General features: G+C 45.7%; 2 protein-coding genes across 6 annotated transcripts in view; one reads left to right on the top strand and one right to left on the bottom strand.

Moving 5' to 3' along the window:
* The window catches only part of CASP8 (caspase 8), a 60,966-nt gene extending 46,620 nt beyond the window's left edge, over nt 1-14,346 (top strand). For all 5 annotated transcript variants that reach the window (XM_051849294.3, XM_051849295.3, XM_051849297.3 and 2 more), the window contains 6 exons: nt 361-499; nt 632-676; nt 3,442-3,506; nt 5,297-5,438; nt 11,896-12,397; nt 13,695-14,346. In XM_051849294.3, the coding sequence (XP_051705254.3) occupies nt 361-499; nt 632-676; nt 3,442-3,506; nt 5,297-5,438; nt 11,896-12,397; nt 13,695-13,827 (1,026 nt within the window). In that variant the 3' untranslated portion in view covers nt 13,828-14,346. The remainder of the gene's footprint in view (nt 1-360; nt 500-631; nt 677-3,441; nt 3,507-5,296; nt 5,439-11,895; nt 12,398-13,694) is intronic.
* Nucleotides 14,347-14,926: 580 nt separating this feature from the next.
* Nucleotides 14,927-18,027, bottom strand: part of FLACC1 (flagellum associated containing coiled-coil domains 1) — a 29,543-nt gene continuing 26,442 nt past the window's right edge. Inside the window, exons 12-14 of the mRNA XM_002712533.6 lie at nt 16,351-16,440; nt 16,174-16,283; nt 14,927-15,317 (exon numbers count right to left, since the gene is read on the bottom strand). Of these exons, the coding sequence (XP_002712579.2) occupies nt 15,200-15,317; nt 16,174-16,283; nt 16,351-16,440 (318 nt within the window). The 3' untranslated portion in view covers nt 14,927-15,199. The remainder of the gene's footprint in view (nt 15,318-16,173; nt 16,284-16,350; nt 16,441-18,027) is intronic.

Below are 18,027 nucleotides of genomic sequence, written 5' to 3'. Positions count from 1 at the left end.
TGTCTTTGTGTGTGTGAACTCAGGTCTGGAAGTGGGTTTCGTGCCAGAGGCAGTCCCCAGGGCTGTGTCTCAGCCATGTGTTGGGCCAGTCCCCAGTGCCCACAGGAAAGCATCCACAAACACTCTGAGCCCAGGGCCTGGGGACAGGGTCTCGTGGGACCCAGCCACTTCTCTACCCTCTCTGTCTGGGTCAGAGAACCCAGACTCACCTGCCGGCAGTCTGGTGGCTGCAGGAGACCAGCACACACTCTCAGGGGCTCGGCTGGGGTGAGAGGGGGGGTCCCCTGGCTGGGAGGAAGGGGATGTGGGAGCCAGCATGCTCTCAGCCAGCACAGCTCAGCTGGTCCTCTCCTCCCCCAGAGCTTGCTGGACATCTTCATCGAGATGGAGAAGAGGGCCCTCCTTGGGGATAGAAACTTGGACACCCTGAAAAAGATCTGTGAGCAAATCAACAAGAGCCTGCTGGTGAAAATCCACGATTATGAAGACTGCAGCCAAGGTAGAACAACCCTGACCGCTGGGGACAGCCGGACGGGTTGAGCCTGCCCAACCCTCCCCCACGAACCCCCCCCCCCCGGCCCGCAGCTGCTTCTAAGCAGCCATGTGGGGGTGGGCTTCTCTTTTGCTCCAGGGAGAAGAATGAGCCTGGGAAGAACTCCCGGCGCATGTTCAAACGGTAAGTCTTGGCAGCAGGTGTCAAGGTGGACTGTGCTCATTCGCCCCCTGACAGACTCCCCCGCCTCCTCTCCCCTTCTGCTAGCTCACCTCCTGTCACCATGAAGGTCCAGTGGCCACTCGCCACTTCTCCACAACCGCCTTCCTCACAGCCAAAAGCACCGAGCCCGCAGGCCCAGCTGGGCCAGTGTGAAGCAGGTGCCGATCGGTAACAGGGCGGGAACTGTTTGCCCCGTGTTCCTTTACACCCTCGGCACGCACTGCCTGTGGGACGCACCAGGAAGCTGGGCTTGGGTGTTGCTTCAGGGCGTCTGCGGTTAAGTCCTTTTCCCTCTCAAGAAAAATTTTACTCTGTGCTCCCTCCAGGTCAAGAAGATCCTTGGCCAATTGTGACTAATTCAACCTCTGGTTTTTGTTGTTGTTGAACAAAGCAGCTTTCTAGTTATTCATTTTTAAAGAGTTATTTTATTTATTTGAAAGGCAGAGAGAGAGAGAGAGAGAGAATTTTTCCATCCATTGGTTCACTCCCCAAACGGCTGTGATGGTTGGGGCTGAGCCAGGCTGACATTAGGAACTCATGCAGGTCTCCCAGGTGGGTGCAGGGGTCTAAGCATTTGGACCATCTTCTGCTTCTATCTACTGGTCCAGGCCCCAGAAGCCCGTGAACAGCTGTGGGTAGACCAGGCTGAGGCCAGGAGCCCAGAACGTTAGGTCGGTTTCCCAGTTGGGGGGCAGAGGCTGAAGTATTTGGGCCATCACCTGCTGCCTTCCCAGGGCAGTGGTTAACACGCTGGATGAGAACCAGAGAAGCTGGGACTTGAACCGATGCTCCACAGGATGTCAATGTTGCAGGTGGCGGCTTCACCTCTGCATGGCAACACCTGCCCCTGAATAATTCCTTTCTGTCCTCACTACATCACGGGGCTCCCTGGCCTGCCCACACACCTGAGCCCCACCCCCATCTGCCTGCCTCCCCTTGGGCTGCTTCTGCCAAACTCCCTTTCTTATCCAGAAGGAACCTGGTCCCATCCTCCATGCACTTCCTACCCGGGGAAGCCAGGCACCCACAAGGATCTCCTTCAAAATGTTGATCAATCATGTATTCTTGGTAACTATAAAAACTATATATACTTGGGCCGGTGCCGCGGCTCACTAGGCTAATCCTCCGCCTTGCGGCGCCAGCACCCCGGGGTTCTAGTCCCGGTTGGGGCGCCGGAGTCTGTCCCAGTTGCCCCTCTTCCAGGACAGCTCTCTGCTGTGGCCCAGGAGTGCAGTGGAGGATGGCCCAAGTCCTTGGGCCCTGCACCCGCATGGGAGACCAGGATAAGCACCTGGCTCCTGGCTTCGGATCAGCGAGGTGTGCCAGCTGCATCGCGCCGGCTGCATTGGCCATTGGAGGGTGAACCAACGGCAAAAGGAAGACCTTTCTCTCTGTCTCTCTCTCTCACTGTCCACTCTGCCTGTCAAAAAAAAAAAAAAAAAGCTATATATACTCACAGAAGATGATTCTAGACTCAGAAAAAATTGAAAAACCCAGTAAAACTACCACCCCATAGACATTAATATTAACATTTTTATTGTCTTGTTGTGCTGGCTTTTTAAAAAAATTTACTTGAAAGGCAGAATTACAGAAAGAGGAGAGAGAGAGAGAGAGAGAGAGATCTTCCATCTGCTGGTTCACTCCCCAAATGCCAGCAACAGCCAGGGCTGGGTCAGGCTGCAGCCAGGGGCCAGAAGCCAGAAGCTGCTTCTAGGTTTCCTATGTAGGTGCAGGAACCCAAGCACTTGGCATCTTCTGCTGTTTTCTTGGGCACATTGGCAGGGAGCTGGATCAGAAGTGGTGCAGCCGGGACTCGAACTGGAGCCCATAGGGGATGCTGGCGTCACATGCAGAGGCTTAACCTACTACGCCACAATGCTGCCTCCCTTCCCCGCCTTTTTTTTTTTTTTTAAAGACATCCTGGCTTCTTGTGGTGTGTGCATGGTGTGTGTGTGTGTGTGTCTGTGTGTACAATCCATGCTTTTGGGTCACTCTCCAAGATTAAGCCTGCACAATGTCCACATGGCCAGTCCTTCCTCTCTCCGCTGTGTGCTTGAGTCTGAGACTTTCAGAGTTCTTTGAGGAGTGAAATACTTTTGAATCAGTCATTCCTGCTGAGCTAATGGTTCTGTTCATAAATGTCTCACGAATGCACAGCATTCAAGCTGCCCATGTGGAGGAGTACAGAGGTAAGGTGCTGCTTGCCTGGTCACGGTTTTCCCTCTGGTGATGATGGTTGAAGCCTGTGTTTCGGAAGCCGGAGCTTCTGTTCAGGCAGTCTGTGAGTTCTCATTGGAGAAAGTACCTCGAGGCTGGAAGTGGCTCTGTGGGTTAAACCACTCCCTGCAGTCAGGCATCCCACGTGGGCACCGATTCCTGCCCTGGCTGCTCCACTTCCAATCCAACTCCCTGCTAATGGCCTGAGAAAGCAGTGGGGGATGGCCCAGGTGCTGGGGCCCCTGCACCCACATGAGAGACCTGGAGGAAGCTCCTGGCTCCTGGCTTCGACCTGGCCTAACCCTGGCCGATAGGGCCATTTGAAGAGTGAACTAGTACATGAAAGATCTTTCTCTCCCTCCCTCTCTCTCTTCCTCTAACTCTGCCTTTCAAATAAAATAAATAAATAAATAAAAAGTACCTCAGTTGTTCTAGGAGGTTCTGTAGGCTTCTTTACCCAAGTGCTTTTCCTGCCATGTCTCATTGTAGGTGTCTCTGCTTGCTTGTAGGGGAGGAGCCATATGGAGTGCTGGCACTGTCAGACTGTCCAGGGGAGCCAGCGAGCAAGGCACAGGTGCGTGGAAACCTCTGAACCTTTCTCCCTCTGCACAGCAGATTGGGTTATTGGACTGGTTGGTCGATTTTTCTTTCAACTGCCAGATAAACCAGTAAAGGGCAGACACTGACAATTTTGAGAATGGTTAAAAAAAAATCCACAGGAGAAATTAAAAATGTGCCATGATTTTTTTTGAGTGCAACCTCTTCAGTTTTCAATGCATTCATTTTTTATGTTAAAGCGAAGGACAAAGGAATTGGGGATGGCTGGAGGGTGGGGGTGTGGAGGCCCCACACCTCACGGGGCAGCAAGGTCAGGACTTGGGAGGAGCATCCAGCCCCACTGGAATGAGCAGGACCTTTGCTTCCTGCTTGACCTGCCAGAGGTGTTCCTCTGGGTGGTTAGGAACAAGCAGCCCATAGGGCATCCAGCCGTCTCTGTCGTCTCAAGGAGCCAGTGGAGAACTTTGTTTTCTCGACACAGTAGCGCAATACTTGCTGTGTGTGTAACCTTCCGCAGCTCACGGAGTACCTTCCCACTCACTGACCGGGTCTCTCCTCCGGGTGGCGGGAGGCTGAGGCACACGGCTGCCAGGGTCAAGCTTGACAGGGGTCTTTACCAGTGTGCGTGTCTGAGAAGATTACCACAGCGTCCTCTCAGTCTGGACCACGAAGGAGTCCCTGAGTACCGGGTACTCTGTGAGTGGTCTCAGGTTCCGCCAGCGTACTCCCTCGGAACAGCTAACCATGCTCAAATTTAATGTCTTAGAAAATCTATGTACTGTGCAGAGTAAATAATGAGCACCTGGAATAGTAAATTATAAATGACGATCTTAGCAGGTGCTTCATAAAGCGTGTATGGTCTTAGTCAGCAAACTAAGATACTAAGAAATCAGATAACTTTAGCCCAAAGTGTTACATTTAGGAAAGGCAACAACCAGGAATTTGATTCCTAGCCTGGAGTCCTTTACCTGCCTTAAGGGGCTGTGTAGATTTCCAACTAAGTTCTGAGATTCTTAGCGCTGAACCAGCCCTAGGAAGATGAGCACGACCCAGGGCCAGCTCTGCCTGTACTGTCAGGCACTGCGGTCGTGGTACCCTCCCCTGAGAAGGGTTAAGCCAATAGCTTTCAAATCCCTGGGGTCACACTGAGTCTTGTGTGAGGGTCAGGCTCTCAGGGGTTAGCCAAGAAGCCCAGCCCAGATAATCACAAGGTCATGGCAGGGCAGCCCGGAGACATTCATTCATTCACTCTTGATGGAGTTCTAAATGAATAAATGCTGGCTTCTGGCACAAATGTTACCTGTCTGAGGACATTTCTGTTCAGTGAAGGAAGCAGATAGAATAACTGATGATCCTACGACATGATGACAGCAATGTTAGCGTGAGAGTACTTCAGCAAGTATATGGAAGATGGAATTAAAAACTAAATTTGTTTTGGTGCCAATATTTCTGAAACTCGTGTGTGTGAAAGATCTTCTTAAAGCTCAGAGGAAATGTGTTTTATGAAAAGACTATGCATGGGTTCCAAAAATTTTGGGCACCAAGACAAACTTCTCTTTTAATTCTATTATTCCACAACCTTTTTGATGTGCAAAGAGCTGACCGGGCCCAGGACAGGACTAGTGGCTTTAGAACTGTGGGAAGGGTTCTGGATGGGAACTAGGTCTGCAGGGAGATGAGCCCCAGCTGGCAGAGGGCAGGGGAGACCACACTCGCTTCCCAGGGCAACTCTTCCCAGGGCATTGTCTCTTTAGATGGTTGTGTTTGACCCGCAGTCAGCGCTTGGGTTGGGTTTTTGTTTTCCAGACATCAGAAGAAGTTTACCAAATGAAAAGCAAACCTCGGGGATACTGTTTGATCGTCAACAACTACGATTTTAGCATAGCACGGAGAGAAATGCCCAGACACCGCAACATGAAAGACAGGAAAGGAACAGAAGTTGATGCAGGTACAGAACCCGAAAGACAGAGGTGAAGTATCCTCGTACCCAGAGGTGGGGTTGCAGAGAGAGGGAGAGGTCTCTGTCCTCTGGTTCACTCCCCAGATGGCCGCAATGGCTGGAGCTGTGCCGATCCAAAGCCAGGAGCCAGGAGCTTTGTCTGGGTCTCCCATGGGGGTGCAGGTGCCCAAGCACTTGGGCCATCTTGCACTGCTCTCCCAGGCCACAGCAGAGAGCTGGATGAGAAATGGAGCAGCTGGGACTTGAACTGGCACCCATATGGGATGCTGGTGCCGCAGGCAGAGGCTTAGCCCACTACGCCACAGTGCCAGCCCCTATACCCATCTTTTAAAAATTAAAACGGAGACAATGAAAACTGTACCAAGAGATCATCCTGTTTTAAGAAAATGCATTTGAACACATTTATCTGTGGGAAGTGAAGAATATTCTTAGATATTTGTTACTTTTTTGAAAAAGTAAATTTTTAAATCAAAGCAATGTATGTTTAAAGATGGAATTTTAAATGTGACTAAAGGGCTTATAATGAAACGCTTTGCTTTTAATTCGACAGCTGAATAATTCTTCTGTAGAACACTTTAAGTGAAAAAATTGTCTTGGTGTCAGAACTCTTTTTTTTCATTTTTAAAGACAATTTATTAACAATAACTATACAGCATGAAATTGCCATACATGTATGCAGTATGTACTGATTAAAGAAGAACTATCTGGGGCCGGCGGCGTGGCTCACTTGGTTAACCTCTGCCTTGCAGTACTGGCATCCCATATGGGCACCGGGTTCTAGTCCCGGTTGCTTCTCTTCCAGTCCAGCTCTCTGCTGTGGCCCGGGAAGGCAGTGGAGGATGGCCTGAGCACTTGGGCCCCTGCATCCACATGGGAGACCAGGAGGGGCCAGCACCGTAGCTCAATAGGCTAATCCTCCGCCTTGCGGCGCCGGCACACCGGGTTCTAGTCCCGGTTGGGGCGCCGGAGTCTGTCCCGGTTGCCCCTCTTCCAGGCCAGCTCTCTGCTGTGGCCCGGGAGTTCAGTGGAGAATGGCCCAAGAACTTGGGCCCTGCACCCCATGGGAGACCAGGATAAGCACCTGGCTCCTGGCTTCAGATAAGCGTGGTGTGCTAGCCGCAGAGGCCATTGGAGGGTGAACCAATGGTGAAAGGATGACCTTTCTCTCTGTCTCTCTCTCTCTCACTGTCCACTGTGCCTGTCAAAAAAAAAAAAAAAAGAGAGAGAGACCAGGAGGAAGCACCTGGCTCCTGGCTTCAGATTGGTGCAGCGTCGGCCGTAGCGGCCATTTGGGGGGTGAACCAATGGAAGGAAGACCTTTCTCTCTGTCTTTCTCTCTCTCACTGTCCACTCTGCCTGTCAAAAAAAAAAAAAAAAAAAGAACTATCTGCATTTCTTCTTCTTAAAAATTACTTTACTTTGGAGGCTTGGAGCTCCTTTCTTCTGTTCATTCATAAACTATGCACTGAGTTATTATGAATGACTGCCACCCAACAATGTTTTATAAAACTAGTAACTCATTCTTGCCATCCAGTTCTGATTGGCTACCAATTATCTAAACTAACTGTGTCCTCTCCACCCCTCCCAGACTCCAATAATCACTCTTCTGTGTTCACACTGAGGTGCTTTTGTTTTGCTTTGTTGTTTTGTTGTTTTTTTTTTTTTTTTTTTTTTCCACCACCCACATATGGGAGAGAATAAGCAGGATTTGTCTCGCTGTTCCTGGCTCATTCCACTTAGAGTTATGTCCTCCACTTTCATCCACACTCTGCTAGAGTTGCATTTGGGCTGTTGAATGAGGAAGTAGTGGCTTCTTAACAGAAATAGCATTTTCAAGTGCTAAACTAACCAAAAGTTCTATTGCTCAGTGCATTTAACCTAACATTGAGAATGTCCAAGTTGAATGGAAAATTATATTTATGGCACATGAATATAAAAATGACTATAGCTAAAAATGATAATAGAAACTATCCAACCCAACCTTTGAAATACTAATATTTTTTATTTGGTCATAGAACTTCTGAAAATTGTGTTGAGTCAAACTGTCAGTGAAATTTTTTAAAATTGAGAAGAGGTTTAGATAATTGATGTAGACTGAGTATAATCAATCAGGATTCTGTAATGGTCTCTGTTGATATTTGATTTGTTTATTCAAGAAAACCTATGCTGAGGTTTTAAAAAGCCCCAGAACTGAAGCCCATTGACTACATAATTCATCATCATGATATTGAAAAATAGTTTTCACATCTTTGATTTCTACTCATTTAGTGTTACAAATTTCCTAAATAACATTTGCTTCTGTTTCTGGAAGTTCATTTTCCTTACACGAGGAATCTTCCAAAAGTCCATGGAAAAGGCACATTGTGAAAAAACTATGCATAAGTTTCAAAAAAAAATTTGTACCCAAGTAAACTTATTTTTAAATTCTATTTCCCAGGGACTTTTTGAAGTGCCCTTGTATCTAGTGCACGCTGACTGGCCTCTGGCTGTTATTTGAATTTGCATGTTCTGCCTTTTCTGTTGCTGTTCTTATAGTCCACATTGATCAAGTAAGAATAGGAGACCCCACTGCTTCGGCCTTTTCTTCTGAGATGTTGCCCTCTGTTCTGCTACAGTGCCTTGTGAACTCCTTCACAGTCATTTTCTTTTCTTTTCTTTGTTTTTATTTTTAAAGATTTATTTATTAATTTGAAGGGCAGAGCAGAGAGGCAGAGGCAGAGAGAAAGATAGAGGGAGGTCTTCTGTCCACTGGTTCACTCCACAAATGGCAACAACGTCAGGAGCTGGGCTTATCCGAAGTCAGGAGCCAGGAGCTTCTCCCAGGTCTCCCATGCAGGTGCAGGGGCCCAAGCACTTGGGCCATCCTTCACTGCTTTCCCAGGCCACAGCAGAGAGCTGGATTGGAAGTGGAGCAGCCAGGACTTGAACTAGCACCTATATGGGATGCCAGCACTACAGGCAGTGGCTTTACCTGCTGTGCCACAGCATCGGCCCCTATAATTATTTTCTTCACCAGCATCTTACATTTCCAAAGGAATTAGAATATTCCTACAGAATCAAGGCCACCAAAGTACATCCAAATCAACAAGGAAACTTCACGTTTCAGTTACCTTTCTCTATTCCTTACTCTAGACTGTCTCTTGACTGAGGGTTTAAATTTAGTTCTGATGTGCTGACAGGGACAGAATGCTAGTGAAGGAATAAAAATGGTGACCCAACAAAGATCAAGAGAACAGGAATGAAGAAAACACATAAGGAAAGATTTCCACAATTTTTGAAGATGAAATAAAGTAGGAAAGGTAATGGACTTCACAGAGGTGAGAAAGATAGAACCTAAGTGACAACAGAGGGGAATGCAAAAAAGAGGCAAACCCAGTTACCCCACAGAATTCTGGGAAAATGCAAAAAATTGGAGATACAAAGTATAGGTGAGGTGATGAGCTGAAAATATGAAGGTTATTTGAAAGCCTACACAAGGGGTCATCAAGGAATACATAATGAAAAAATTATGCCTGGATTTCAATTTTTTTTGAAACAGAATAAACTTATTTTAAATTCTATTATTCCAAAAACTTTTTGAAGTTCCCTTGCACAAGACACAGTGATAACCCCCAGATTTATGGATCATCTCAAAGATGCCAACAGCTATTCCTATTATACCATAATAAGGGACAAGAGAGTAAGGAAAATTCAACCTCCTGGTAGCATGGAGTCAACTGTCTAACCCAATTTAGTTCCAAGAACCATGGAAGCAGATATGGATTCTCCTCTGGAAAAACTGAGAGCCCCAGATAAAAGACTCACAGGTAGTGATATCTAGGGGTCCCCTAATGAAACAATCAGGCCCCCAGCCAATCAGTATGTTATGAAGTCCACCAGTGAACAAACCCACTCATGAACACAGTCAACTTTAAATTGATTAGTTGGAGCTGGTGTGGTAGTTTAGCAGCTTAAGCCACTGCCTGTGATGCTGGCTTTCCATACAGGCTCTGGTTCACTGTTCCACTTCCAATCCAGTTCCCTGATAATATGCCTTGGAAAGCAGCAGAAATGGCCCAAGTGTTTGGGACCCTGCCACCCGACATGGCAGACATGGAAGAAGCTCTTGTCTCTCGGCTTTAGCCTGGCCCAGCTCAGGCCATTGCAGCCATTTGGGGAGTGAACCAGCAGAGGATGGAAGACCTCTCTCTCTCTCTCTCTCTCTCTTTATCTCTCTCTCTCTCCCTCCCTCTTTTTCCTTTCTCCCTATCTCTCTGTAACTCTGCCTTTCAAATAAATAAATCTTTAAAAAATAAAAACAAATACATTGATTAGTCAACTTATGAAGTGACAGTCAAGGATCATCAAACACATGAAGAAATAATCTAATACCAAACAGAGACACAATACAAATCAGAAAATAATGAACTAGAATGTGAAAGAAACAAAGATAATATTGATAAGAATAAACCTTTGGAAAATCTATATTTAGTGTTTGCAGAAATCTAGTAACAGACTCATAAAGGAACCAGATGTTATGAAACATCAACAGAACAAGAAACAATCCTTGAAAAGTATGGAAATATGAGCACAGAAATGAAAAATTCAATAGTGTGGAAGATTCCAGTCTCAGATGGCAGACAAAAAGACAAGAAAGAATGCAAATAAGAGCAAAGGGATACGAAAATTTGAAAATCAGTCAAGAATTTTCAACCTCTGACAATGATAGTTCCAAAAAGAGAGGACAGAGAAAATGAGGAGACATTGAATTGTCCATGAGTCAGTCTCAAGACTGAAAGGGCCTGAAGTTGCAAAAGAGTTACATCAAAGCATATCACATTATAGAAGCTTCTAGTGAAAAAAAGTCAAGACAAATACATAAAATATCAGGAATTGAATGTCCATGGGTTTCTCAATAGCATCACTGAAAACTAAAGATTGAAGAAATGTCTTCAAAATTCTGAGGAAAAATGCTTTTGGAAATAGAATTCTATATCCAGCTAAACTATCAAAACATATGAAAGTAGAAATGAAAGGCTCAAAAATTTTACTTCTCATGTACTATCAGATCTATTCAAGTTAAACAAGCTAGTAAGCTAAGAGATAAAAAGTCATAGTTTCAGGAAATTACTATGGAAAAACTATAGAGATGCCCCAGGAGAAGAGAAACTCATCATTCCTAGGGAGCAGCTAGTTGGGACTGGAGCAGAAGAATGTAGTGCCAAAGGGTAGAAGCTTCCCAGGAAGAAAAAAAAAAATGGGTCAAATAAGCAGCCTGAAGATTTTGAAACACTTAGACCAGATCTATCAGAGCATTTGTAGAAAATAAATAATATTAAGCATATAGAAAACAAAGCAAGAGGAAAAATAATGTGATTACTAATGCATTAAAGATAAAAAGTTGAATGAGAAAGGAAATATTTGTATAATTAAAGACCATTATGTTTGTGTAATCTTAGTAATATAAATATTACTGTAGATTCAACCTGCTTATCATTAATATAAGAGCTCAATACAGAAATCCGAAATTTGTACTTGAGTAAATAGCATCCAAATTCATTATAAAATGGAATCCAACAGCAAAAAAGTAGCTAAAAGCTGAAAGTGTTGGCCTTCATGAAACATGGTGGGGGAACAGAGAGGGTTAGTGAGAAGATCACTGTGTGTGTGTGTGTGTATATATATATATATATATATAGTAGATCTCTTAGTTCTATTTTAAAATCTGTATTTTATTTTGATAAATACAAACATTTTGTAGCTGGTTAAGCATAAAATAAATATTAATATTTTGCTAAAAATGACTGCTTTTAGGGATGGCACTGTGGCCCAGTGCACCCTGTAATACCAGCAGCTCATATGAGCATTGGTTTGCATCCCAGCTGCTCTTCTTGTAATCCAGCTCATTGCCAATGCACCTGGGAAGCAGCAGAGGATGGGCTGTAGTGCTGGGGCCCCATGTGGGAGATCCAGAGTTCCAGGTGCCTGGCTTTGGCCTGGCCCAGTCCTGGCCATTGAGGTCATTTGGGGAGTGAACCAGGGGAGGAAATATTCTCTGTCTCCCTCCCTCTCCCCCTCTCTCCCTCCTTTCTGTCTCTCTCCTTCTCTGTAATTCTGCTTTTAAAATAAATAAGTCTTAAAAATTACTTTTTTTTTTTTCTGACTATATAACACAGCCACACTTTAATTTGGCTTGGTAGTAAGCCTTAATAATAGTTCACTCATCTCATAAAGTAGTTCAGAAAAGACAACGGACCAACAATAGCACTCTCCCCTTTACCATTTGCTTCAAGGCTTGGAAATGTTTTCAGCTGCCTATAGAATCCAGCTACTGAGATAGGAGGTCCTGTTCTTTCAGTTCTGATTCAAATTATCATTAACATCGAACTCACTGTTCTCTCCAGCTGTGGGCTGTAGTGTGGGAATGACTGTGCTACAGTGTAACTTCTCTGACTTGACTTTTCAGAGGCTTTGAGCAATACCTTCACTGACCTTCACTTTGAAGTAGTCCATTACAATGACTGCACGGCAAAGCAGATCTGTGACATTCTGCAAAGCTACCAAAGCATGGACCACAAAGACAGAGACTGCTTCGTCTGCTGCATCCTGTCCCATGGAGACAAGGGCATCATCTATGGCACTGATGGGCAGGAGGCCTGCATCTATGATCTGACCTCTTATTTCACTGGTTCGAAGTGCCCCTCTCTTGCTGGAAAACCCAAAGTCTTTTTCATTCAAGCTTGTCAAGGGGATAAGTACCAGCAAGCCGTTCCTGTTGCGATAGACTCAGAGCAGCAAGAAACCTATTTAGAAATGGACTCATCGTTTCCAAAGAGATACGTCCCCGATGAGGCTGACTTCCTGCTGGGGATGGCCACTGTGAACAACTGTGTCTCCTATCGAAACCTCTTTGAGGGGACCTGGTACATCCAGTCACTTTGCCAGAGCCTAAGAGAAAGATGTCCTCAGTAAGTTTTGCCTACCTAAGCCTCCTCGAAGTTCTACCACCTGCCTCATCCCCCATCTCTGCGATTAGAGATCCATATTTAGAGTCCACTAGAACGTGCTTTGTGGTTGAGGTAATATTAACAGATCAGAGAAGTAGCCAAGGGAGGTGACTCCCATTCATCTGCAAATGTCTAGCCGTGGGAGAAAAGGCAAGTGTTAGCATCTTTACCACGGATGGAGATACGGGGGTACTCATTGAGGGGTTTTCTTAAAACCAACACTTCAAAGGGACAATCAGGGGATCACGGGGCTGGAAAACATGGTGCAGCTCTACAGTCCAGTTCTCTTTCTTTAGGCAGAAACACTATGGAGCCAACTGAACTGGCCTGCAGGTCTGTGGAGAAGGCTGCCCGCACTTTAATGTTTAACAACCTCTGTTGGAAGTCCTGTAATAGCTAACCAGCTTCAAACCCTCTGGGTGCACTGTGGGAGATAAGTAGTGAAGATTAGGAACCCCTTATATTTCCACTATCTTGGTCTGCTTTGAAGCCACAAGCGTGGGAAAATAATCTTCTCCAATCTATTATATCACGTGCTTCCTTTAGTTAAATTATAGTGCATTATATCATAGTTCATTGGAACACACACCCAGCAGACAGATGAACAGCAAGGAATCTTTTGCAGGCTCCTTCTAGCCTTGTATCTCACTGCGTTTTGACTGTCTGTATGAAGAATAAGATTTTTCATGGCACATGAAGAGCGAGCCAATGACATCACTGTGATCTTTCCATTTTGTAATTCAGATCAGGAATCCTGCAAGGTTTAGGGGCTAGCTACAGAGACAGAGGAAGAGGTTGCCCAACAGTTACTAAGAGTGGCTGCAGGACATGTGTGGACTTTGGGTTTCCTGAAGTCTGGTCACATTGCAGATGAATCCACAGAAGCAATGCCAATTAGAGGCAGAGGGTGGTGGGGGTGGGGTACTGGAGTGGACTGAGCATGTCAAATGACATAGTAGGTGGAGCAGAGCGAGATACACACAGGTCAGGAAGAGAAACCAAGTAACCAAATCTCATGACACTGAGGTTTCTGTTGGCTAATGGGGATCCTGAGTAAACCAAGGCTAAGGTACAAAGCTTGGAGCCAGCTCATCTCCCTGGAACACTGTGGGCAGCCTTGGCTCAGCAACTTACTGTTTCAAAGGCCTGATGTTCTGAGAGGAAGAGCCGTAGAGTTATCACTGGGCACAGCAAAGGAGATGGTTCAGCAGTTGTCTGTCCCCCATGGAGAGTCACAATGCTATGCTGTGTTTTTCAGAGGCGAAGATATCCTCTCCATCCTGACCAAAGTGAACTATAAAGTGAGCATTAAGGAAGCTGGGGAAAAAAAGAAGCAGATGCCACAGCCTACTTTCACACTAACAAAGAGACTCCTCTTCCCTCTGGATTGATCCTATTTTTACATATGTAACACTAGGATTTATTTATTAGTTATTAAGCTAATAAAATGATTTGCACATTGTTATTAAACATGTATAATTACAGTATTACTTTAAACTGAAGGTGAAATGAATGTAATTGTAAGTGTGTCTCTTTCCAGCTGTCTTTTCTACACTAAAGAAATTTAAAAATGTGTAAATTTTAAAATATTCTTAGTGTCAAAGCCTTTTAAAAAATCAAGAAATGCCATAAGTTTTTTATTACCTACCCCCTGAACTCCCTTTTTGACCTCTCCTGTCACTGACTGCTTTTGTGCAAGCTCCTATAACCACTCACATAACTTGCTGTTTTGCTTATGATGCTGTGCCCTCTTTATGTGTTTGTATTTGCTCTTTCTTTCTGTATTAAGTTTATTCCAAATTGCTAGAAATTAAGTTTATCTTTAAAAGCTAAATGGTTCTTTTAAAAGGACATTTTTTTTCTTGAAAAAATGTTAATTAATAAAATATCATTTTATCTGTTCCTTGGAATGGTTCTGTTCGTTTTGTTTCAGTGCTTTGCTTTTTTCCAATGGCATCTCACTGGTAGAAGACATTTGGATCACAGGCCTCTTCTACCTGAGTTTCTCAACGTTGGCTCACACCATCGTATTTTTAAAGTTTGTTGCCCACATTTAAAAAGTGGAGCTAGCACGTAAAAAGCAAAATACTTCTTTTGAAAAATCAGAATGTCTGAGCCCATGTTCCTGTGTGGTAGGGGCTGCGTGGGCCTGAGAAGCCCCTTCTTCACACTGGACATGCACTCTGCTTCACACCATGCCCCTCCCTCCACACACACCCCTCCCAGGATCCTCCACTGAGGCTGCTGTCCACGCCACCAGTCATGGTGCACATGGGATTGTGTTTCCTCATGCCCAGGCCACTCCTTTCATGTTGCTTGCCCTGTTTGAATTCTCACGGTGGTTTAGAGAAGGTGGCAAGAATGATTAAGTCTTCAGGGAACATCTTACATTCAAAAGTCACAGGCCAGGGTACAGGAAGAAGGCCTTTGAATCTGTCTCTTTCTCATAAACTATGTAAAGGTGCAAGAGCACATTGTACAAAACCCAGAGAAAGCTCAGCTGCAGGTGTCTAGGATAGGGTTTTCAATCAAGGGTTGTACACTTGCACTTCAGACATTCCCACCTGCTCAGAAGAAAGCAAATTATGAAAAGACAAAAATGGAGTCAGAGCAACCCAAGAACTAAACTTCTATGCATTTCTCAAACAACCTCACAGGAGTGCGCCAGGCCTATGGGGGATGGTTTTCCTGCCGCTGTCAGTGGCTTCAGGGATGGCCCTCCTGCTGCGTCAGCCAGGGAGAACAGCTTTTTGTTACTGATTCTCATCTTCTGTTGTCATCATCTTCCAAAGTGTTCAAGTCATCCTCAAAAGAGGTGCTACCCATTGATTTTCCCGATCGTCCTTTATAGATTTCTTCATTCTTGGCAATTATCTTTTGCCTGCAAAAGAAAGGGAATATATATTGTTATAGACTAAGGATAGAAAGACATATAAGGTATTTGCTCATTACTTGCAGAGATTTTTTTTTTTTAAAAAAGATTATTTCTTTGAAAGGCAGAGTTACAGACACAGAGAGAAAGAGATCTTCCACCCACTGATTCACTCCCCTAATGGCTGCAATAGCCCGGGGTGGGCCAGGCTGAAGCCAGGAACTGCATCTGGGTCTACAATAGAAGTGGCAGGGGCCAAGCACTCAGGCCGCTCTCTGCTGCCTTCCCAGGCACATTGGCAGGGAACTGGATTGGAAGTGGAGCAGCCGGGACAAGGGCTGGTGCCTGTAGGGGATGCTGGCATCGCAGACGGTGGCCTAGCCCTCTACACCGCAATGCCAGCCTGAGAAATTTTTAATTTAGTGAGAGATGATATTTGGATGATCAAATTCCCATATAAGGACTTTTCTATTAAATCAGTGCAACAAAAACTTTAATTTACTAAATAATAAAATTGATTTCCATGGGCACCAGAAACAACTGTATCTAGGACTAAACCACTAATACTGAAATCAAGTTCTCAGTTCTCAGGAGAGACGGACTGAAAAGCAGCCCACAGTCACAGAGCTGAACAACTCAGAAGCATGCAGATAAATTTCCTGGGTCATTTTGCATTAAAAACAGAGACAGAGACGAGGCAGAGAAGTCTCTACACATCCCAGCTCCACCTCACAGAAACCGACCTTTGTAGGTGACTGTGCACCTGCCCCAGAGTGATGCCCCTGGCTCCCAAAAACTCATCAGCTTAACCTGACCCTCACTCAAACTCCCTCCCACTCCTAAAGGCAAGCCAGGCCCCGCCCACCTCAGATGAAGGTTCTCCTCGGTCAGCATCTGTATGGTGTACTTATACTTCTCATCGGCTTCAGCAAGCTTGGTCTGGAGCGTTTTCTCCAGGTGACCCATGGCCGCTTTCTGAAAGATGCATACATTTTAACCCCGTCTCCCCGCTGCCCCCAGCCCCACCCCGGCTAGCACCCACCTCTTTCTGGAGTTCCATCTGGGTGTTGCAGAGGTTCATGTTCAGTGACTCTAGAACAAGAGTTTGTGCATGCAACTCTTCCTCCACGATCTGTGTGAGAAGACATTGCGTCAGGATGGGCACCATGCCAGTGTCCACCTGTCCATTCTCTCCTCCAGGGCACCCGGAGACTGCAAAGCAGCAACCGTGGGTTCTCCTTGTCCCGCACCACTGAGAGCCACTTGGCCGCACACACTGTCAACTCCACCTCAACACCGTCTCATCTGTCTATGCCCTCCCCTTTGGCCTCACTCTCACTGCTGCGGAGCCCACCCTCACCAGAGCTCCCACGGACCTTTGAAATGCCAGCAACCATTCATTCATTAAACAAGTCTTTATCAAGTAATTACCATGGGGACCCACACCGAAGGCACAGTAGGTTAATCCACCACCTGAGATACCAGCATCCCATATGGGCGCCGATTCGAGTCCTGGCTGCTCCTCTCCCAGTCCAGCTCTCTGCTGTGGCCTGGGAAAGCAGTAGAAAATGGCCCAAGTCCGTGGGCCCTGCCTGCACCCACATGAGAGATGAGGAAGACGCTCCTGGCTCCTGGCTTCAGATCGGCACAGCTCCAGCTGTTGTGGCCATTTGGGGAGTGAACCAATGGAAGGAAGATCTTTCTCTCTGTCTCTCCCTCTCACTGTCCATAGCTCTGCCTCTCAAATAAATAAATAAAATCGTTTAAAAAATTACCATGGATTCCAGCTCCATGCGACTCTAGAAAAGGCAAAACTATAGATCTGCTAACCTCTTTAAGGGTGGAAAAGGGTTAAATAGATGGGGCAGAAGGCATTTTTTAGGGCAACGAGACTCTTTTGTAAGATGTTATAATAGTGGAGATATGACAGGACTTAACAGGCAAAACCCATACAACGTATAATACAAACACAGAGCCCCACTGTAAACTATGGATTTAAGTAGTAATAATGAATCCATGCTGGCTATTGGATCATAACTAATGTATTATCCTGCTGCAAGATGTTAGCAATAGGGGAGTCTGGGAGTGGCGTGGGGTGAGAGTACCCATGGGAACTCTGCATTTTCTTCTCAATTTTCCTGTAAACCTTAAACTGCTCTAGGCATTTATCTTAGCAGCTGAGACACCTGTGTCCCTCATTGGACAGCCTGGTTTGAGTTTCAGCTCCTGACTCCAGCTTCCTGCTAATGCAGACCCAAGGAGGCACAGGTGACCACTCAAGTAATTTGGTTCCTGCCACCCACAGGGGAGACCTGGATTGAGTTCCTGGCTCAGACCTGGACAGAGCATTTGGGGAGTGAACCAGTGGATGGGAGTTCTGTCTGTCTGTCTATCTGTGTTTCTCTGCCTGAAATAAAAAGGTTTAACAATTTCAAAAAAACTGCTCTAAAAACCGTCTATTCATTCAACAAACACATGAACTGCTACTTAATAATGAACAGAAACCTGTGCAAAGGTCCTTCGAAGGCAAATTCCTAGTGTGTGTGGAAACCCGAAGGAACAGCAGTGTGGCTGGAATAGAGAAGCAATGTCCTGGGCCAAGGTGAGGAGGTAGAGCGGAGCTTGGCACATCTGGGAGGCCACAGTCCCAGACAGCATGGGGACCTTTGAATGGAGCAGGGTTTGGATTTGTCTCACCGGTTACATTTATCTCACAGTT

This window comes from Oryctolagus cuniculus, chromosome 3, assembly GCF_051225735.1.
Source record: "Oryctolagus cuniculus isolate XC-2025 breed Fujian yellow rabbit chromosome 3, ASM5122573v1, whole genome shotgun sequence".
In the NCBI taxonomy this organism is placed as follows: domain Eukaryota; kingdom Metazoa; phylum Chordata; class Mammalia; order Lagomorpha; family Leporidae; genus Oryctolagus; species Oryctolagus cuniculus.
The sequence above is the reverse complement of the archived record's forward strand: the minus strand, read 5'-3'. Positions and strand labels throughout refer to the sequence as shown.